Source organism: Podarcis muralis, chromosome 7, assembly GCF_964188315.1.
Source record: "Podarcis muralis chromosome 7, rPodMur119.hap1.1, whole genome shotgun sequence".
Classification (NCBI taxonomy): Eukaryota; Metazoa; Chordata; class Lepidosauria; order Squamata; family Lacertidae; genus Podarcis; species Podarcis muralis.
In genome coordinates this window covers 33,779,143-33,801,971 of record NC_135661.1, presented here as the reverse complement: position 1 = coordinate 33,801,971, position 22,829 = coordinate 33,779,143, and the positions used below count along the sequence as shown (strand labels likewise).

The 22,829-nt window shown below is 42.3% G+C and overlaps 1 protein-coding gene across 1 annotated transcript in view; it reads left to right on the top strand.

The window, feature by feature from the left end:
• The window catches only part of ITFG1 (integrin alpha FG-GAP repeat containing 1), a 119,711-nt gene that overhangs the window by 49,350 nt on the left and 47,532 nt on the right, over positions 1–22,829 (top strand). The window contains exons 9-10 of the mRNA XM_028740229.2: positions 493–587; positions 4,371–4,537. Coding sequence (XP_028596062.1) covers positions 493–587; positions 4,371–4,537 — 262 coding nt within the window. The remainder of the gene's footprint in view (positions 1–492; positions 588–4,370; positions 4,538–22,829) is intronic.

Below are 22,829 nucleotides of genomic sequence, written 5' to 3'. Positions count from 1 at the left end.
GGCGATCTTGCTGGGTTATGTATTTTCCTTCAGGGGTAGCCGTGGTGCAGTATTCTGTTTGCATTGGTGTTAAATCCTAACCCGAGTTTGGATCTCAAGAACGGTCCCTGTATCCAAGGCCCATGTGTTGGATTTTTTCAGTCATAAAGTGATTAAATATTCTGTACTACCCTGGGGATGAAATGGAGCAGTCAGGCTCACCTCACCCCTCTTGGGTTGCAAGTCAGTGTCATATTAGTAATATAAATCAGCTTCAGCATTTGACAAGGGAGAATCTTGTGCGTTTCGAGATTAACGGAAAGACTAGATAACAGGCTGACAAAGTTTAGCATTACAGCTATCTGGTTAATTATCTTGACGCCTCTATTGTTTACATGTTATCAAAATACATTGTCTTCCTGTGTGAGTGCGCTGTTCTTCCCTGACGATAAAAAGAACACCTTTTTTATTCTCCTTTGCGGAATTATTTTTATCTCCCTCTTCTTTTGCCAGATGGTGACGGACAGACTGAGCATTTGCTGCCAGCCTGTGCTGATTCAGCTTGTCAGAAGAGTGTCATCTACCTATCTAAACCAGGATTGGATTCGGTATGTTGAGCTTCTGTTTGCGCAGATTAAATTAAACCGTGTTTATATTTTGTACATCAGATGAAATGACAAAGATCCAAATCTAGCCCCAAAGGGACAACAATTAGGGCCATGCCAGATGTCAGCAGCAGCCACATATGCTGCAGTAGAAAGTTGGTGTGAGCTTTAATTTCTTTTTAGTCTGTTGTTATTTTAACATTTGTGCATCTTCCGTTGTTTTTCTTAATGATAATTTTATTGTTTTATCTTCTTTGTAAACCACTTTGAGGTTTTGGGCAGTCAAGCATTGTATGAATTTTATGAAATACATGAATAATAAGAAATAAAACCGTAAATGTGCAAATGAGGAATGTGCATCCTAACCTATTTCACAGGGTTGTTGTGGACATTCAGTGAGGAGGAAGAGAACCACATACACCACCTAGAGCTCCTTGGAGAAAAAGATGAGATACAAATTACAGCTAATGCTTTATTATTACAGTTATTGTTGCATTCCACCCCGATCTGCACTGAGCGGTGTGTGAGACTTGGAAGTTTTCCATGCACTCACCTAGGGTTTGTGTTTTCTTTGGGAAATGAGGCACAGTGGAGACCAGGCATAGGCAAACTCCAGCCCTCCATATGTTTGGGACTACAATTCCTATCATCCCTAGCTAACAGGACCAGTGGTCAGGGATGATGGGAATTGTAGTCCCATACATCTGGAGGGCTAGAGTTTGCCTATGCCTGGTGAAGACTGTGGTGTCTTTATAGGTTTATTTACACCTATATACAACCTGAAGCCTTCAGTGGAGGGGCTCGCAGCAGTAGCAGCCCCAAACATGCCAACTTCCTCCATAGTAACAGCATCAACATTCTTTCTCTGCAGCCTCTCTTGTTCTGCAGGGCACATCCCAGCTTAATTGCTTCTCTCTCCTACCTGATTATGGCACTCCACCCTCCCTGAACTAAGCCCTGTTTATTGACAGAGGGAGGAAGGCCTCCATTAATTTGCATTCTAACACCTTTTTCTTTTTATGCTTTGAACTCTTAATCCTCCCAGAGAGTCACCTCACAAAGAAGTTTGCCTGACTTCATTAACACTTGCTGATTTGGCTAGGAGTACCATGTCCAATGCACAACCCAGGAAATGTGCCTAACCTAATTAGCTTTTACATGCTAATCACTGATGCTTAGAATACACACTACACTTCCTTAGATTCTAACCCCTGGATAGTCTGATACAGTTTTTAACATAAGCTTAATTAAACCCCTCAAACTTTATACATTATTATTAACATCTGTATATTTGGAGATGTGTCAGATGCTCATTAGAGAGATGTGAGCCAGCTCCCTAAATCATTCATTAGTCTTCAGCCGGACGGTCGAAACCCACAAGTGGGTCATGGCCAGACCCAAGGTGGGTACAACAGGAGAAAATATATGATAAAAGATTAATAAATGCTTGTTTAGGTTAAAAGCTTTGGTGCTGAGAAGGCTGAAGATACCTGCCCTAAATGTTTACAGGCCAGTGTGGTGTAGTGGTTAAGAGCAGTGACTCGTAAACTGGTGAACCGGGTTCGCTTCCCCGCTCCTCCACATGCAGCTGCTGGGTGACCTTGGGCCAGTCACACTTCTTTGAAGTCTCTCAGCCCCACTCATCTCACAGAGTGTTTGTTGTGGGGAAGGAAGGGAAAGGAGAATGTTAGCCGCTTTGAGGCTCCTTAAAGGAAGTGAAAGGTGGGATATCAAATCCAAACTACTACTACTACTACTACTACTACTCCTCCTCCTCCTCCTCCTCCTCCTCCTTCTTCTTCTTCTTCTTCTTCTTCTTCTTCTTCTTCTTCTTCTTCTTCTTCTTCTTCTTCTTCCCCTTATGTACTTCACTACAGCGAACACCCAGGCACTCCTTGTCACATGTGACAACTTTATAATTCATATTGTCTCCCATAGACTAGAAAGAGGCAATGGCTTCAAGCTCAGGAGAGGCAACTTTCGGAACACATTTCTAACCGCAAGAGCAGTTCAGCAGTGGAACAAGGCTGCCCAGGGCATCTATGGAAATTAATAGGGGCACCTTCTTGAGTCACTCAAAATGGTGTTAATCAATCAACCTGGCTAATCGACAAAATGTTACAACCCTACTTAAGCAGGGTTGTTGCTGAAACACTTCCAACAGCTGTATATACTCAGAATAGTAAAGCTCATGTATCTCCAGATCACGACATTCTCTTTGAAAGCCTGAGAAATCCTCGTTCTGTTCAGCCATTGTTGGAATCTTATTTGTATTCCAAGTATCAGCACAAGCTGTATTTGAGGCTTCTGTTTACAAACTAATCTTCCTGAGGAAGGGGGGGGGAGGGGGGGAGTGAAAACCCAGTAGATTTCTATCAAGCAGCTCCTTTATGCCTTTAGTATTGTAGTGGATACAACTGAACCCCTATTTTTAGTGTTTATAGCTCCATCTAGAAGATATTTAGGAATGGTGTATGAATGATCTCCCCATTTCTGATTCTCTTTTGTTTCTAGTAATGGATTTTTTGCAGTGTAAATTCTTCTTCTGAGTGAAGTAAAACTGCAATTTGAACTTGATTGTTCTGTCTTAAACCAGTGGGAGGGATTGTACAAATGATTTGTCTCAGGCAACAAGAGCGTTTGGCTGTTTTCTGTTGAGCAAAAACCAGCGTTAACGAATCTGTCATTGCTTTGTTTCGCACAGTTCCCCAAAGACAACTGTCTCTCTTTCGCATCTTGCCATAGACTTTTCAAAAACCTGGCAACCCACTAAAACACCCAGATGCATAAAGCACAAAGTTTACAAAAGCCAGGAATAGCAGGAATGGTGTATATGTGTGTCAGAAACAGAGAGATACTGTCTTATTCCTGTTGCTTTTTAATTCTTTAATATGCAGCTCAGTTTCATGGATGGAACAGTCCTATAGGATTTAGAGCACTCCAGAACAGAAAAGCAGAGGGAGGGAGAGAGAGATTGAGCAGCCTTGGGGTCACCGGGGTGGAAGTCTTCAATGGGCTCTCCATATGCACCTGGTTGGTTAAGGAGATTCCTGTTCACCAAGGCCTTTCTCTCCCTGTCCTTCTGAATCAGATATTGCAGTGATTTAATCTCTGCTCTGAAAAAGTATGTGCAGTCATTAGTATTTGGCTTATGTACTGATTTTATAATCAAGTTATTGGTTAGTTGTAATCCACTTAAGATAATTTCAGTAGAGAGGTGTTGTTTAAAAAGAGATTAACCATCTCTCCCTTTTAAGAAAAGGAACACTATCTACCAGATGCCTGCAGCTAAATACTTGGCTCCTTTCTTCATCCGCTCATTTTTTCTGTCATACATTGGCTCCTCCAGCCACTGTTTTACAGCGCACAGCCTACTTTGCCTAATTTCCTTAGGCCCCCCTGCCTCTTGGTCAGTCTCCCTAATACTCCTGCCTTTCCTCCCCCACCTACACACATACCCTTCTGACTACGAAATTTCTTCAGAGTCTCCCTCTCAGTAGCCACGTCTGACAATCTGCCCACATAGAAGTTGGGCAGACAGCGTTCCCCCCTGCACAATTGGAGTGCTTGTGAACAATCCTTACTGTCACATCAGAAGCTACATTGCCACCAGTACAATGTATGTGTGGGTCAGGTCAGTGCCTTGATGGGTGACCACCCAGGAATCTCATGTATGCAGTCTAGGGTTCCATGATGAAAGAAAGGTAGGGTTTAATCTAAGGAAAACAAAGCAATATGTGTTCAATAAATCCTGACAATTTGTGTTGTTGTTTTTCTGGTTCTCAGTGGTTTCCAGTGTTGCAAAACTTCACATACAAAGGTACCCTCTGGGGCTTTGTTCCGTATGATTCCGCTCAAACCAACTTTTCCTTCCCAATCACCCTTCACATTGGAGATTATAACATGGATGGCTATCCAGACGCACTTGCCATACTGAAGAATACATCAGGAAGGTACAGTATATTCAGTAAATAGTGTTTTCAAGTGTTTCTTCTACTTGGCATAATGGTGCATGAAATTATTCTCACCTTCAAATACCGTAGGCCCATGGAGAAGCTGAATCACTTCTTCTAAAAAAGAAGTGCCTGAATGGTATGAGAATGGATCTATTTATCTGTATCAAGCAGCCCTTTTATTCTTTTCTGCTGCTTAGCAGGATGTTACAAATGCCATCTAGGAAGAGGAGTGCATTGTGAAGAAATGCTGCCTGTTTCACCCTTTCCCATTGGAAAGGAAGGAGCATGTGGAAGGAGCATGGGGAGCTCTCCCCCCCTTATTAAGTTCTAGTTGTCTGAAAAGCACATACCCATCATGATTCCTTGTGGAATGATCTCCCCATGGAGATCAAGCAAGCTCCAGTTGTGATTATTCCTGCCAGCAGTTGAAAACTTACCTACCCAGGCATTTTCTTGACCATTAATATGGGCTCCCATCATTCCTGTTTACCATGACTGATATTTTAATGTTATTTTGTTGTGATTGGTATTTTAACTTTGTTTCATTGAACTGGTTTTATTGTGTAGTTCTGTTTGTTTGAAAGCTGTTGTGTAGATTCTGTAAATATTTCTGTAGCAGAAGTCTTCAGAAATTGTACTTAAAGATGTGTAATTCCTAAATTTCTACGCTGACTTGGAGAAGCCTTCCCCAAACTAGTGTCCTCCAGATGTCCTCAAATGGACACCAGGACACCACTACGTGGGATTGTCATCCTCCCACTCATTTGAAGGAGGCAAGAGAACTTCATCATTGCACTGGATTTGAGTTCCTCCCCTTCCTTGGGGGGCTCTGTTTGTTTGAAGCAGCCTTCCCTAAGCTGCTGTCCTGCAGATGCTCTGGACAACAATACCCATCATCCCTGACCATTGGCCATCTGAGGAGCACCATGTGGAGGAAGGCTGTGGGTCAGTACACCTGACTGGTGGTTTGAGCCCACTGAGGGAATCGTATGGGCAGGATGCCTGCATTGCTGGGGGTTCGGCTGGATGACTCTTGCAGTTCCTTCCTCCTCCACAATTCTATGATTAGGAACATGCTGTGGGCTCACATGCTCTCTTCCCACCAGTCCCTCCTTCCCTGACATTGTGCTGATTCACTCCTTCACGTTTGCAACAGGACTTTCAAAGGCAGTCTGTGATATGTCATGAACAGCTCTGCTGTTGAAAGGGAGCTAAAGTCAGAAAAGCAACTGGTCATGCACAAGCCATTGCTGGAGACCAGAGGAGGAAAGAGTGCTGTTGCACTCAGCTCCTGCTTATGGCCTTCTTATAGACCCACTGTGAGAACAGGATGCTGGGGCTAATCCAGCAGGCTCCTCTTATGTTCTGATGCCCAGCCACTTTGTGACATAACAGCAGATTAGTCACTCGCTGCCTGACGAGAGGCATAGCCAACAGGCTCTGACCGTACGTGCATACCCAGAGATGCCACTTTCCTGTTAAAGCAAGCGTCAACATCTCAGTCCCTTCATCAGCATCAAGTCCCTTCAATAATAATTCACACCAGCTGAAGCTTCTCTAAAGACATTTCTGCTGATCTTTCAAAGATGCTTTTCCTCCCCTCCCCCTGCCAACCCTTCCTCTTGGCCGGCTAGATAGGAAGAATTTTGGTTCTGCTTCTAGGGCATTGTCTCCTTTTATTTTGACATTATGGCTGGCAAATGGAGGCAGTCTTTATACCCTGGAGGATCTTGGTTCATGGCTGTGGTTGTGAGTGTGCATTGTCAGTTCCATTTTTGCCTGAGGCAGCTCCTCTTCCCTCAAGCAGTTGTTGACCCATTTTATTTTGATGGATACACTGCAGATGCATTTTCTGGTAGCTGTCATACACGCTTTTGCTCAGTCACCAGCTCTCCCACCACTGGAAGACCGCCGCTGTCATGACCCTCAGCTGCTTCCTACCTCTGCCCCTTTACATTGTCATGTGCAAACATCTGGGTGAATTACGTTGTGGTAATGCATTGCCTGGAGCTGCTGTGCAATACGAAGGATGCATGTTGGAAGTGGGAACATTCCTATGAATGCCTGCAAAATATTTGCAGGGTACATATTTCATTTATCGCCAGGTGTTTAAATCAGAGTTGGTGATCTTAACCCTGTTCTTGAAAGCCAGCTTAAGACAAAGGTTTAAAGTAGCAGAGCTGATAGCAATGTATAAATTTACATTGCTCTTGTAAAGAATCAAAAGATATGATTAAAATACAAAGTTGATTTTTAACAAGAATAAGGGATAAGGGAAGGTTAGACTGATTCCTGAATCGGGTGGGCAGGCAGTAGATTGCAGTCCACCAGTTCTCCTAGGAGCTCCCAGGATTCTTGCAAGTAAAGACATCATGTTAAACCAATGTTAAAAAATAATGTATGGTTTATTACGCACAAGCACCATGCTGGTGTGTGCTGCTCATTACTGCCCACTTTGTTCCCAAGCAGGAAACAGACCAGAGACTGGCATTGCATTAGATGCAAACCAGCATTCACAGTTTGTTCCCCTCCAAACAAACAGCAAACAGTAAGCCAAGAACAAAGCTTGGCTTCCATTCATGGCTTGTTTGAAGAGAAATAAACCACATCCGCCGGTTCATACGGACCATAACATCAGCCCCTGGTTTGAGTCTTTCCTCGTGTGGCAAGAGGAAGAGCGAGGCAGGGACTTATGAGCAGCATATGCCACCAGTGCACTGGTCTGTCACCTTTAAACCATGGTTGGTTGGTTGGTTGGTTTTGAAAAAGTTTTAACATAATATCGAAACCAGGCCATAACAAGGCACTTCCATTCCTCCGCGAGAGTGCATATTCAGAAGCGCAACAGTTTACCAGTACCACTGAGCTGAGTGAACCTGTGTTTTATTTATTAATTATTCTATTTAAGGTAAAGGTAAAGGTACCCCTGCCCATACGGGCCAGTCTTGACAGACTCTGGGGTTATGCGCCCATCTCACTTAAGAGGCCAGGGGCCAGCGCTGTCCGGAGACACTTCCGGGTCACGTGGCCAGCGTGACAAAGCTGCATCTGGCGAGCCAGCGCAGCACACGGAAACACCGTTTACCTTCCCGCCAGTAAGCGGTCCCTATTTATCTACTTGCACCCGGGGGTGCTTTCGAACTGCTAGGTTGGCAGGCGCTGGGACCGAGCGACGGGAGCGCACCCCGCCGCGGGGATTCGAACCACCGACCTTTCGATCGGCAAGCCCTAGGCGCTGAGGCTTTTTACCCACAGCGCCACCCGCGTCCCGTATTCTATTTACATCCTGCTTTTTCCCTAAGTTGGGATTCAACATTTTAAAACAACATAATATAAGTTGGGTGAAAGAACCCTGCCTTGCAGGGGACCTGGACCAGATGACCCACATGGTTCCTTCCTATTCTGTGATTCTGTGTTGATTATATGATTGTATTTATATCATTGTGTAGCCCCAGATCTGTAATTTTGCTGGAGTGCAGGCTTGGGTTTCAGGGCATGTACAAACGTCCTTGAGATCATATGCAAAAGCATTAGTCCCTTGCAGAGCCTTTCTAATCACCTAATTATTATGGTATGATGAGTCTTATCAAATAGCCATATCCCAAGAATCTGCAGAGCTTGATGGATTCAGCTTAACATCTTGACTATCTATGCCCCAAAAGCACACTGTAACTTGATGCTGAGCACAAGCATATTCCCTTTAGCTATTTAAATCAAGTACACACAGTTCAAGTAGCAGGGTGCAGTTCCTGCACATATATCGGCCATCTGCTTTTTCAATCCCTCCCAATAATCCAGGGCTTCATAGCTCATCAAGACAAAATCTTCTTTTTCCCCCCCAAACAGCTTTTGTCATATTTCAGTGGCCAGCCAAACTAGCACTCTAACATCACACTGCTGTTTAGTTTGGAGCGGGGTGGGGAATCCTCAAAGACCTTGTTAATACTTTGGAAATCCTTTAAAATCCCCATTTTAAGAGCTGTATAAATGCAGATTACAGCAGCAGACATGAAATGTAATCCATAATAAAGGGGGAATTTAAAATGTGTGTGTTTTGAGCAAAGACTCTTGTTCAGTCACTTTAAGGTTTTAGTGACGTCTAACAGTGAAATAGTGTTTCTGTGCTGAGCATTAAAAAACAATGACAGAAGGAGATGCTTTAATATGGGCAACCTCCAAGGAACCAATTGACTTTCTTAAGTTAATTTTTAAATTTATTTTATTTGTGCCCTGTGTTTTCAGCCAATATTAGCTTCCAAGCAGCTTATAATTAAAACCCACAAAAGTGGTACAATATATTAGGGCTAAGTGGAGGTATTTCTGATAGTCCTTTTTGGTTCCTGGTAATGGATGACCTAATCCAAATTCTAGAGGGAGCAAACTGTGTTGCAAAGGCTCAAGGATAGACTTGAGAGTAAAGGTATCAATCCAAGGAAGCATTTATTTGATGCTCATCAAGGAATCTATTTATCTATTTGATAGCCGCCTTCAGATATCTAAGGGGCTGTCACATGGAAGATGGGACAAGCTTGTTTTCTCCTGCTCCAGAGGGTAGGATCCAAAGCAAATAGATTAAAGAAGATTTTGAGTAAACACCAGGAAGAACTTTCTGTTTGACAGTGTAGCGAACTCCCTTGGAAGGTGGTGGACTCTCCTTAATTTTGAGGTTTTTAAGCAGAGGTTGGATGACCATCTGCCATTGATGCTTTAGTTGAGATTCCTGCATTGCAGGGGGTTGGACTAGATGACCCTCAGGGTCCCTTCCAACTGTACATTTCTATGATTCAGCAAGTTAATATTTTTAATTTCTAAATACTGTACTGAGTATGTAATTGCAAGGTGGTATCTGACTAAGTCCAAAAGTGGACAAGCTGGTCTGTTGATTTCAGCAGGTCTGCTAGGAATCTCTTAGCCAGATGTCAACCACACTGTTACTGCTGGGTCATTAGTAGCAGTATTCCAATTTTCCCTAATCTAAGGGACAATTGATTATTGATTCCCAACTAGCGGTATAGTGTCCACATGGGAGCTGATAACTAACATGGATTCAAACAGTGTTGGGAGCACTGCTAATGCCAATGAAATCCAGTGTGCTGTAGTGGTTAGTGTCAGACTAGGACCTGAGAGACGAGGGTTCAAATACCCACTGACTGGGTGACCTCGTACCAGTCCCTGCCCCTGAGCCTAACCTCCCTTACAGGGTTCTTGTAGGGATTAAATGAGTAGGAGAACCATGTACTTAACAACAACAACAACAAAACAACAAATTGCTATTAGTATTATTTATTAATTATACCTCACCCATCTGACTGGGTTTCCCCAGCCACTCTGGGCGGTTCCCAACAAAATATTAAAAGCACGATAAAACATCAAACATTAAAAACTTCCCTAAACATGGTTGCCTCCTTGGAGAAGAAAGCAAAATATAAATGCAGCTGATTAATAAGCAAACTGTACCGCTTTTAATGGGTATTTTTATGTTTTCATGTTGCTGTGCATGACCCAGATATTTTGTGAGAAAGCAATATATAAATACTTTTATTTAAAAAATTAATAAAGGGCAGCATAAATTCTGGAGTTGAGAATGAGACCAACAGATATATTATGAATAAGCTCAAAGCATTATTTGTGTGTTTCTTAAGTCAGATCCATTAGTTTATATCAGTGCAGTTTTTCCAGAATGTTTTAAAAACAAACCAAAACAAAAAAACAGTTTTTCTGAGCTAGCTCAAATATAGCACCCAGGAGCCAGTAAATGTGATATATCCTGTACGCTCATAATGCGTAGGACTGAAGTAACTTCACTGCAGGGAAAATAGCCCTACTACTTAAACTGTGTTTTTTCCTCCCTCTCTCTCTCTTCTCAAAATTGGGAGTAAGGAAAATTCCTGGCTTGCGCTGCTGGAAGCACCCAGCCAACAAGGAGAAAAATTTTAAGGCGTTCAATGAAAGGTTCCTAAAATGGTAGGGCTGCATCGTGGGGAAGAGGGTAGCTTCCCTGCCGCGGTTGTGTTGTTTTACCATTTTCAAAACTATAGTGTTAACCCCATATTGTCATGGGGCCTGGTCACCTCTAGGAGCAGTGAAGATCTGTTTCCGAGCCGTGGGCCCCTGGGGTAGGCACTCTGAGACAGACCTTAACAGGCAGACAGGTTCATATGGGAGACATCAGTCCTTTCGTGATACCCAGGATTTAGCATGTTATTAGATATATATTATGAGATTACTGTAACACAATAATTCAAGAGAAACAGTGTTGGCCAAGTGGACTTCCCGGTTTCTTACGCTCTCTTTTCTGTATTTCATAATTGAACAGAACAGGTAGGCATCCTCTTCTTGTGCTACTGGTGAAACTTAATATATTTGGGAGCTCGGGAAAAGTAGGAAAAGTAGTCTGTTTAGGTGAGGATGGATTTTGCCAGCACTTCCAGCTATATCTGCCATCATTCTCCCACACCAGAGTTGCTACTGCAGCTCTCCAGAGGTGTGGTTTCTGCAAGGAAGCGATTGCACACATGCCCCATGCCTCAATTGTTCCCCCTCCCAGCCTTTTAACTGTGCCCCCCCCCAACTTGCATGATCTAATCCTTACCATCCTCTGTAATCCTAAATCCCCAAACCCGTTCTACAGTGTTTCTGGATTGTGAATTTTTATGTTGCAAAGGCAGCGTTACAGAATCCAGGAAGGCCCAGTGCCTGCAAAATAGGTAGAATTTTCTTTGAACGTTAATTTTTCAAGGCTCGCTGTACTACACTAATAACAGGGACAGCTGCTTTGCAGCAGCAAGTATGATGTCTTTTGCTGTTCTAATTGTTGATTCGTTCAGCCAGCTTTTAATTCACTGAAGCTGTTTCAGCAGGACACACACACACACCCCGCAATAAATTGGTGGACTTTCTTGACTCTCCTTGTTGTCTTTGTAAGTAGTTATTGGAAGGAACATGTCTTGCTGATTAGAAGGCTGCTATTGAAAGTGATTTAATTTATCTGTGCTCAGCTCTTTGCTGTGACCTGTTACTATGTAAGGAAAGGGTCAGTCTCAGTTAGACTCGTATAAGTAAATGTCATCTCATTATTTCTAATAATGTGTTGGAGGATCTCTTATACAGAAATTGGAGGGAAATTGATAGTGGAATCTGTTCTATGTTGTAGTAGTTATTTGTATTACTTTCACCCATGCATCATAAAATGGCACTAATATGAAAAATTGTGTTGTGGGAGGAAGGGGTTCAAACAACTATTTATTAATGTGTTAATCTTCGAGGAATTCCAGATATGGCCAAACACCCTTTGGAAAAATTTCTCTCCCAGAAACCAAAATTGGCCGTATTTTCTCCTGTTCCTTCTTGCACATTGTATTAGTCAAAATGCCTCTAAAAATGAAGAAGCTCAAATCTGATCAGTACCGCAGAAGATTCAAGTTTAAAACCTGCATGGAGAAAAATTGCACTTGAACATTTCCGGCTTAAGTTGTTTGTGGTTTTAAATCCTTGATCCTTGTGGGTTTTGTTTTGAAGTGAAAAATACCTACTAGCTTTGGTTGCAAAGAGGAAGGAGCTTCTTTCTTTTCCATCAGGTTTCGCATGAATAGGAGGGAACCATCTTCCTTCATAGCTGACTTAGCACTTTACTCCTTAATCTAAGTTGATTAATCTACCAATTACATAAATCAAAGCATTCATACTGCATGGCTCCAGGTGCAGGTTACAGCATCTTCTCAGAAAGGAAGCATATTCTGTAGGTGAAATACAAAAGACCAAGCATAATCTTCTTTTACAACGAGACTGAGAATAATGTCCTTCTGTTACAAATTCTTGACTTCTTGCCATACATCTATAAAGCATATTATATTTACCTTGCTGCCTCTGCCACGATTTACTTCAGCAAGCACAAAATGCTAGATAAGAAATTGCTCAGCAGTGGAACTTCTTGACCTATTCGAAGTATGAACATAAGCTCTTGTTCATAACTCTAGATATGCTTCAAGTGAGTCCTTTTCAGTTTTTGGAGTTCCTTTTCCTTTTCCTTTTTTTAAAAAAAGTGTTTGGAACTAATGGTCACCTAAAGCATTTTAGAAAATGAAAACTGAATCCGAAGAACCGTTTTCAGCCTGATGTATGGAATTGCTGTATAAAATGCAAAGAAAATCTTGCTGACAGTGTCAAAAGGTGATTTTCATAGTAGTATTAAAAATTCTACATGCCAAGGCTCTGATTAAGTGAAGCTTTGTAGGAATAATTCATAATACTTGTATTATCAGCAGTCACACAGATGTTGGGTCTTAGGTGCTGTAGAAAACCTTTGGAGAAGAGTAGTAAGGAGTGATCCAAAGAAGATACTTAGGTGTGCTCATAAGATGACACACACTCTCTTTTCCCACCCCAGCCCCCACCTTGGCAAGCCACAATGACTATGCTTTGCCTCCAGGGTCAGAGCCAGTAATTCCAGTTGCTGAAAACCACAGGAGGGGAGAAATCTAGTAAGAGGGTTGCCATCTTACTGGATGAAGGATGGTCCCTTACCATTTAGGCGAAGGGCTAGGGAAGACACAGTGACCTATAGTGGCTACATACAGTGGTGGTGCGATATGGACGACATGTGACTGATGTTTGGCATGTGCTCCTCGTGGACGTATGTTCTTAGCGCTACAAAATACAAATGTGTGGAACATGTTCCCCAAAATGCAGTTCAGCTCTCGCACACTGCCAAACTGCAGGCTTATGCTTCTGAAACAGGAGCAAAATGAGCTTGTGCATCCAGTCCAAAGGCCAAAAACATGGTATGTTTGTGTTGCAAAGATGTTGGGCTTTGATTAGCAGCCTTTGATTAGCAACTTTTCATGCTAGAGCCTAGATGTGTGAATGTGCATAACATTTATAACTGTGTCTCACAACTGAGGGCTTCTCAAATACACGGTGTGATGCGTGCGTTAGTGTTGCATCTATAATACCATCCCTTTTCTGTTTCGAAAGCAAGTGATGAAAGCAGTTGCTGATTGCTGTCATTGAGGGGGAAGACACACTTCCTAAAATAAAGAAGCGTTTCCACAGCATGTGACGGTGAAACAAGGGGCATTTTCCCCCTTAATTCTGGACCATTTCAAGGTTCAGTTAAGAACCGCTTATTAATGAATGCCCCACTTTCAGTTCCAGTTAAAAGCTTTTAAGAAAGCAAGTGATTTTTCAAGGAGACAAATCGTCCTGACTTTTAAGGAGTAATTGTACACAGCTGCTTAATTGAAGATAATTTCGCTGAGATGTCAGCCCATTTTCAAATGCAGGAAGAGCAGAAGAAAGATAACAGGAAGGGTATAGAATGAAGATGTGTTCCTTGGTGTGTTTGTGGGGCGGGGGTGGGTGGGATGGAAAACAAAACAGCTTAAAAAAGAAAAGAAAGAATGAGGCAGTGAAGCAAAAGAAATAATTATATGAGTAATGCCTGAGAAATACCCATTTAATGTATGCTGGCAAATGTTTTTATTCCCCCAGATTGAGACAGCACACATCTGGTTCAAACTGGCAGGCGTTCAAACAGGAGGAGTCTCCTCTATTCCAGCATTCTGCCATGGTTCTTCTTCCCCCTTTATGTTTAAACACTTTAATATATTGTTACGGCCTATAAATTAATTGATTAGAACTTGAGTTTTAACACATTTACCCACGCTGCTTCTACTGGAGTAAAGAACTGTAAGGATATATGCTTCTTTCAAAAAAAAAAAAAGAAAAAAGTGGTCGTTTAAAAATAAAATCAGATTTTCCCCAAAGGTGGTTATAAATGAACTGCCAAAGGTGGTTATAAATATTTATAAATTCTTGTAAAATCTGAGCTGATAATTGGCAGGGGAGACTCTTAACATGAAACACTTAGTATGCCATTTTGGAGAGGAAATATATTGACAGTAGTTAACAGCTGCAATGTAAAACCAAGGTTATTGTGGTTCTCGTGAAACTGGTCTTCGTACAGGTGGCCTAGATCGGATTAACAATTGATGAGATCGTTTTCATGTGTTCCAGAACCCAAGTGCTTATGCACAAGGAAAGCGAGTTCTCTCTGAATTTTTAAAGTTTTCAGCGCCAAGTGTCCTTTAAATATATGTATGAACCTTTTGGAGGCACATTTGGAACATCATTTTGATATATTCTAAGGATTCACTTTAGTTCTGATGTGTGTAGTACTATCTAGGGACTCAAACAATTCCTTGCTCTTGCTATTAAAAATGTTGTGAAGTTACTGAACTAGTTACAAAAGACATAATTTGTTCACAGTAGTAGTTTTTTGTTTTTAAGAGAGGGAGGGATGTATCGGGAAGAAGAAAACCATTTGGTGGTTTGGCAGATGGCAAGGCAGCATCCATCAGATACATTAGTGGACTTGGGAAACAAGTTCCTTTGCCCAGTAAGTGTTACTATAAAAGAACTGCAATGGTACAATTAGTTGAGGTTGTCTCATCATACGAGTCAAATACTCAGCCTTGAGATCAAACAGATGGTCCTGTGAGGTTAGACATTGCTATTCTGCTCAGCAGAGCTTTCCCTTCATTCTTGTTTGCAGCAGCCTGACCTGTATTTTGGTCTTAAATTTTCAGCAGCAGCCAGCTGGCTTATTTGTTGACTTCACGTTGATAATCCCCAAATGGGCGATTTTGACGTTGGCAGCAAAATACCAATGTAATAGCCTGCTACTCTGCCCACAGATGATTCTTTTCCACCCTGCCATTTCCTGCTTCCAGACACAGGCATCACCATACTGGTGCAGATATAATTTTGCATCATTATCTAACCATGGTTAGAAGACTGGGAGTATCCTGATGACATCTCTTCTCCCTGTTGTGTGTGAATCCCCCCCCCCCTTTAAGTTGCGTCATTTCGGGAGTGAACTACAGTTTGTATTGCACATTGCCACGTCTGCTAACATGGCATGGTTGAAACCAATCCTTTCCACCATGATTTTGAAGAGTTGGTTTGCAAACTGGCTCAAGCTAATCATGGTTAGCAAAAACACCTGGTGCAATGCTAAATGTGGGTTAGGTCAGAAAATAAAAGAAAAGGCAGAGAGCTAGTGGAGTGTGCACAGTATCTTAGTCACAATTTCCTCTGTTCTGTTTGCTAAGCATGGCTAGGTCCAATCACCACGCACTCAGGAAGACCATTAAGTCAGATCCTGCAAACTTTGTAGGTTCTCAAAGGATCAAGCGATCTAGAATAAATCATGAGTAGAATCTGCAGCAATGTTGCAGCAGAAGTTTCTCGTAGGGTTTTTCATAACCAGCCATGTCCTCCTCAAATTCCTGTGCTTTTTTCCTGAAAATATGTTATACTGCTGCAAACCTCGGGCATGCTGGTTTTCAGTAGCTCTGTTTTGGTTTCAGTCCTGTTGGCACTTACCCCCCTGAGTTCACTAGGAGGAGGAGACATAATAATAATGTAACTGTCAGGATGCTGTTAGTGACTCCTGGCTGGTTGCCGAGGAAAGTATAAAGAAAAAGAAAAGTTTCTTACCGTCCTTTTTTATTTCGATATTTACAGAGAGAGTCTATAAAACCCAGCCTCTTGGATAATGGTGTTGTCCCTAGTGAATCTCCACCCCGTCTCTCCCACATCCTCATTTGTCACTTCTACAGGCACTGCCACATGCCTTCTGTCTTTGAGCTCTTTGCTCTCCTACTTTCAAGGCTTGCTGGGTTCTGTCAGATGGAGCGTCTGGGATGCTTTCTAATGACACTGTGTCAGCCAGCTGCCGCTCCGGTTCTGTCTCCTCCTCGTCCTCCTCTGCCATTATTTCCCAACTTTTCCCCTCATCTGCCTTTGAGTTGTGACCTCCCTCAAACCACTGTTGTAAATCTATACTGTCTTCCTCTTTCTCCTCCCCGGAAGGGTCAGGATGGGGAGGCGGTCTCCACCATTCCTCCTCTGCCCAGTCCCTGACAGTAACACGTCAGCTTTGTGTCTGAGAGAGAGCTGCAAAAATTGAACTGATAAGTGATAAAACGTCATGTTTTCCCAGAGAAACCACATTTTTCAATGTGTTTTTCTTTTCAAACTGTATGGATGTCCTGGTAATAAAGAAAAGAAATACTGAGTTCAAACATTTATAAGGCAGCTTTGGCTTCCAGGTGACACTCAATCTAAATGTACAATTTAAAAATGTATAGCAAACAATGCTACACAATTAATAAAACATTAAAGTCAGCAAGTAACCCTAAGACGTCAAAAGAGCTGATTAAACTGCAACAAAGTGAGTGGTGCAACTGAGAGAGCTTCTGCCCTGTGTCCTTGCCAAACCTCCCTTGAATGAAGGAGAAAATGCAGAACAGCGCATCTGCTGCTCATCTAAGGCATGGAGAAGAACATACAGGAGTATAGCTTTTTAAAAAGATTTTCTTTTCTCTTAACATTACAAGGAACATTCAGTATACTGAAACAAATTCCCCCTTTATTTCAGATTGTGCACAAGATTCACTTCCATGAGCCGTATTAGGTGACTCACCAAGAAATCTCAACAATTAAGTTAAGGGGTGGAGAGGGAGAGAGACCGAGAGAGAGAAATCTTAAGCTAGTTGCTAAGGATACATCATGAATTGAAGCAAACCTTTTAATTCTTTCCCTTCCAGCTTTTAATACTAGTAACCACGGATCTAATTTTGATGATTGATTACTGTGATTAAGTGATAAGAGCTTTTTTTTTGCAAACCTTTGGCTTGAGGCTGTGCTACTAGTCCAGGAAGCCTTGTTCTTAATTGCTAGGATCTGTAGCAAAGTAAAATTAAAAGGGGCCATGCCTCTTTTTATTCATCCAAGGCCACACTGATGTATATAATGACTTCATGACACAGAAGTGACTTAATTATATGCTCTTACCATCATTCTCAAAAATGGATTCAAAATAGTTTGGTGGTGTTTCTCGCTCTCAAAAAGAAAGCTCTGGCAATGTGTGGGATGGTGCTTATAATACAGTACAAGAATGTTGGGGTGATTTGGATATATTTCCTAGGTGAGCTAATAAGGGGGCAGGGAGAATCCTGTAAGTGGCTGGAATAAGGTTGTTTAGTTTCAGCTCTTAGGTCCATGCAGATTTAATGCTGGCTCCCTGCAAACCATAGTTTGCAGACTGAGAGCCAATCTCAGAGTGTGTCCCCCACTCCCATCTCTTGAGCAATTTCCTTTCTCTCATCCCCTTTCCATAATTAAGCATAGGCTATTGTTTCCTGGTAAATCAAAGTTTGAAGTAGGTTTTCAGGCCAAGGTTACATTAGAAACTGTTTCGTGTTAAGGATGGTTTGCAGTTGGTGCTTACGTATTGCAAAACTGTGGTTAGCGCCAAGTACAGCGGTACCTCGGGTTACATACCCTTCAGGTTACAGACTGCTAACCCAGAAATAGTACCTCAGGTTAAGAACTTTGCTTCAGGATGAGAACAGAAATCGTGCTTTGGCGGCGCGGCAGCAGCAGGAGGCCCCATTAGTTAAAGTGGTGCTTCAGGTTAAGAACAGTTTCAGGTTAAGAACGGACCTCCGGAACGAATTAAGTACTTAACCCGAGGTACCACTGTAGAGAAAAGAAGGGGATAGACACACCATAGAGGGAAAGTGCATATTTCCAAATGTTGGCTATAGTTGTGATCACATCAGGCCTGAGTTTTAGAATTTATTCTCTGAATATCCCAAACAGAGAACTTAAGTGATTTTATGAAGGGCTTTTGATGAGTTTGCTTTGAGGCTTTTCTTAAAGGAAAAATTTATTTAAATTCAGTGTTGGAGGGCAGGTTGTACCTTTATTTGAAACTTGTGAGAAATTCAAAGAAGCATATCTTTTACTAACCACATTTGATTTGATGCAGTCCAGTTAACTAGGGAACTACTGCTGAGCCTTAGGATGGGTCAACACCTGAAGCAGGAATAAGTGGTAGAATGGACTGTACCGCAGACTGCAGCTACATACAAACACACACACACACACACACACACACACACACACAACATGGAAAACTAGTACACCAGGAAGAAAGGCTTAGTTGAGCTGATTTTCTTTTTGCAGGAAGTTTTTAACACAAGGAAGCATTGAGAAATGCTCAGCCTCCCCCATGAAATGGTACGCTACACCCTGCAGCATGAAATAGTACACTCCATTCTAGCATCTTCTGCAAGTGTAGACCAAGAACCTGGTATAGTTTATAGGGAGGAGCTGTAGCTCAGTGGCAGAGCAACCACTTTGCATGCAGCAATTCGGTCTCTGGGCAGCTCCAGGTAGGGCTGGGAACGTTTCCTTTCTGAATGCCTACCAGTCACAGAGCTAGATGGGCCTCTGGTCTGACTCATTGTAAGGCAGCACCCCATGTTCCTACAGCAGGGAGAAGGCTAGAGTAGTATGCAGTGAAATTTGAAGTCTCCTCCTGTGTCCCACTGGATTGGCCCAGAGAAATAAAGATCTCTCTTGTGCCTGCTCCTTCTGTCTCTCTCCCTCTCTGGCAGTTCCTGTGTTGTGTTGTTTTTACTGCTGCTGCTTCTTGCCTGGAAAGGACAGGCAGAAATGTGCCAGTGAGGTTGCTGTTTGTTCCTTCCTTTTCCCAAGAAGCTCAGAAGAGAAAGGAAAGGGGGGGAAGGGGGCTCCCCATCAGTCTTAAATCAAAATACCTTCACTGTTGCTCAACTATATCTCCGTATTTCATGTTAATTGTTTAGAAATGGACTGAAAACATTAGCATAACTCAGCATTTTATCATGTTAGTGTGCTTTTCAGGCTTGACACTAGTCTTGGATTTATTCCTGCATCTTGCTATTATGTCTGTGGATGTACTTTTTCTTTTTGCAGAAGTAGACATTCTATATTTGTCCAACATCCTATATTTTAAAAGAATGGCAGATGAGCACTACTCTTTTCAAACAGTAATTCCCAAGCTGTTTCCTAAAGAGATTCACAGCTTGAATCCTGTCTTCCAGACTCATCTGCAGGTCTGAGTTTGTCACCCAGCAGTCACCTGTTGCTTTACTCAGCCTTTCCAGTAGGCTTCTTATGGCTCGCTTGAAGACTCAAACCCACTATTTTGAAATAATGTCTGTATTATGGGATGCTGTTCAGAATTTCCTTTCTGATGGGGGTTCCTACAATTAATTATGACCCTTCAGGTCCAGGTCCAGGTCCAGCTTTGGGGGGGGGGGGTCTGTGACAAATTGGCTCCTCCCATCATCATCAGTGCCTACCCAGCAGACAGACAACTCCCAGAAAGAGTCTGGGAGCTGCCATGTTTATTTCCCACAATGCCACAGAACAATGTGGGGCATTGTGGGAAATTAAAACACCAGTTTCCAGGCCCCCACTAAGAGCTGCCATTTCAATCTCCCACTGTCCTCTGGAGTGACATGTTGCTTCTGATACAACTAAGGATTATATTTTATTTTACTAAAATCTGAAATGATGGGTTCTTCTGCTAAAAAGTACAGTGTTGTGTAAGAAAAAAATTTTGAGCCAATAATTGTGAAAAATCTCTCAAGTGCATAGTATTTATGCTATAAATGCAGTGCATAAACAGTAAATACTGCAGTTGAACATGAGATGGCAATGTAGCTTATGCTGCTTCCATGCCGTCACTAATATCAGAATCCAGGTAATTTGAATCTGCATCTGAATGTTTTAAGTTGTCGCAGAAATCATTGTCTCCGCCACTTTAACATCAAGTAATAATTAAAATTAATCAAACATTTATATAAAGAACAGACTGAAAAGTGTGATCTCGTTTGTCAACAGTAAAGGAGAAAAACTTTTCATCATTTTGTAACTCCTGTTTCCCAAAGAGCTAAGTTTCCCATCAGAAAAAAATGTAATCTGTATGATCTAATGAAAAAGACTGATACAACTCCCATGTTTGTACCACTAATGGTCCCATGGAACGTTATCCCCCACCCCCGAAATATGCCAACAGACTATTGAGAGCTGCTTTTCAAATGTTACAGCCACATCCAGAAGCACTTTTCATCAGTCTTCCTGCGGGAGCTGTAATATTTGAATTCAACCTGAGTGTCTCGTTTTGGTCTCCCCAGAAACAAAAGCGCTTGGATGCATAATTGTATAGGTTTTACTGGGCTGTTTATGAGATGGAAGGAAGGGGAATGCAAATATCCCAAGATTAATTCCTAGACCAATAAAACAATCACACAGTCTTTCAAACAGAGTAATAAATGCATGGTTTTCATACCTATGTCCCCATAAATTGTGGACAATAGCATGCAAAGCTATAGGGGTAATGGGCTGACAAATGGAGATTGCATTAGTTGCAATATGCATCTATTTTGGAATATTTTATCCTCTACCATTCAAACGTGTGACCCTCAAGGCAATTTACAACAGATTGGAATAATACAAACATTGGCAGCCCCAGGGCAACTGACCTTTGAAGCACTATTTCCTTTCTAGCGGGCGGAATATCTTATTTTACCTGTTTTCATTGTTCTGCAATGGGATGGTTTTCCCCCCTGTACCATTACCAGGGGCGGCCCAAGGCATTTCATCACCTGAGGTGAAGCACTCAGCTGCTGACCTTGTGAAGGGGGTGCAAACTCTGTAAGGAGAGAAGCCAGTGCAAAGGCCCCACACACACACCACCAGGTGGGGGTGGGAGATCCCTCCCCTCTGCTGCGGGAAAGCTGGGTGTTGGTGTCTAGTCCGTCTCTGCCCCTAGAGGCAGCAAAGTTGGATGGCAAAACGGGTGACGCTTGAGGTGGCCGCCTCACGTGTGGGTCCAGAATTGGCCTCCACAGTCACTTACGGACTCATTGTTAAAACCGTGTTTCTGGAAGACGATTTTACTCAGCTATGAGTGATCACCAAAGAAGGAGGAGACCCAGCTTTATCGGCAAGCTAGCTCTGCCACTTTTTCAAAATTGACATGCACTGAGGAATAGTGGGAAAGGTGTGTTTGAGCCTTGGGGAAAGGAATATCATGCGTTCAAATCACTTCTCATCTATTAAGATTATTGGGTGATCTTGAGCCAATCACGGGCTCTCTGGGCAATCTGCTTTACAGGCAATACAACCAAGGATTCTTGCAGTGCTCTAAAGTCTATTGTGTTTACAGTGGTACCTGGTTAAGAATTTAATTCGTTCCGGAGGTCCATTCTTAACCTGAAACTGTTCTTAACCTGAGGTACCATTTTAGCTAATGGGGCCTCCCGCTGCCGCCACGCCACTGCCACACAATTTCTGTTCTCATCCTGAAGTAAAGTTCTTAACCCGAGGTACTACTTCCAGGTTAGTGGAGTCTGTAACCTGAAGCGTTTGTAACCCGAGGTACCACTGTATTGAGGTCCAGGTTTTTGTAGGCCTACTTCACGATGCATGAAATCTTAACGTTCAGTTGGTTGAGAGATACAGTTATGCAAGCACTTGCATCTGAGTACAATATCAGTGCAATGCTATACAAATGCAGTAGGCCTGGAGAACCTTTTTGTGTGTGTGTTGCCGGATCCCATCGTTTGCCTGTTTTCTTCTGCTCTGAACTCTCATATATCTACATAACTGCTGAGTAACACACTGTGCGCTTCATAAGGCATCCATGAAAGCTTGTTACAATGAAAGTGTTTATTCTGTTAAGTTAGCTTAAGACTCATTTTGTTACTGCAACAGCTTAAGAATGTAAGCACATAAGAAGAGCATTGCTGGATCAGGCCGATGGCCCATCAGGCCAAGCAGCATGTTCTCACATTGGCCATGCAGATGCCTGTAGGAGACCTCCAAGTAGGATTAGAGCATAAAAGTACTATCTCCTCCTCCTGTTGTTTATACCTATTGGTATTCAGAAGTGTTATTGCCTCCTTCTATAGAGGCAGAGCCTAGCCACTATGGCTAGTAGTCTTTGATAGCCCTCTCCCCCATGAATTTATCTAATCCTCTTTTAAAGCCACCCAGCTTGCTGTTCTTGACTGCCTCCTCTGAGTGCTAGTTCCATAATTTAACTATGCTGTACACGAAGAAGTGCTTTAACACAAATACATCTTCGGAATTTGTCTTATAGGTTTGCGTTTGGTACATACAAGTTTGCTTTTTCCTACAATTTACAGTTGAACATTTTACACAGCTCCAGAAACGTTAATAATTTATACCCTGGTGTTAAGGGGGCATGTAGTGCCATACCAAATGGAGAAGAAAAGCATTTTCAGTCATTTTAATCTGCAAAATTTCAACCAGGAATAAAATCAAAAGGATTTTTAAAAAAAACAACACACAGCATGTCCCCTTTTGTCACACCTGAATGGGAACATTTATAGGATATGTAATGAAGAAATTGAAATAACCTTGT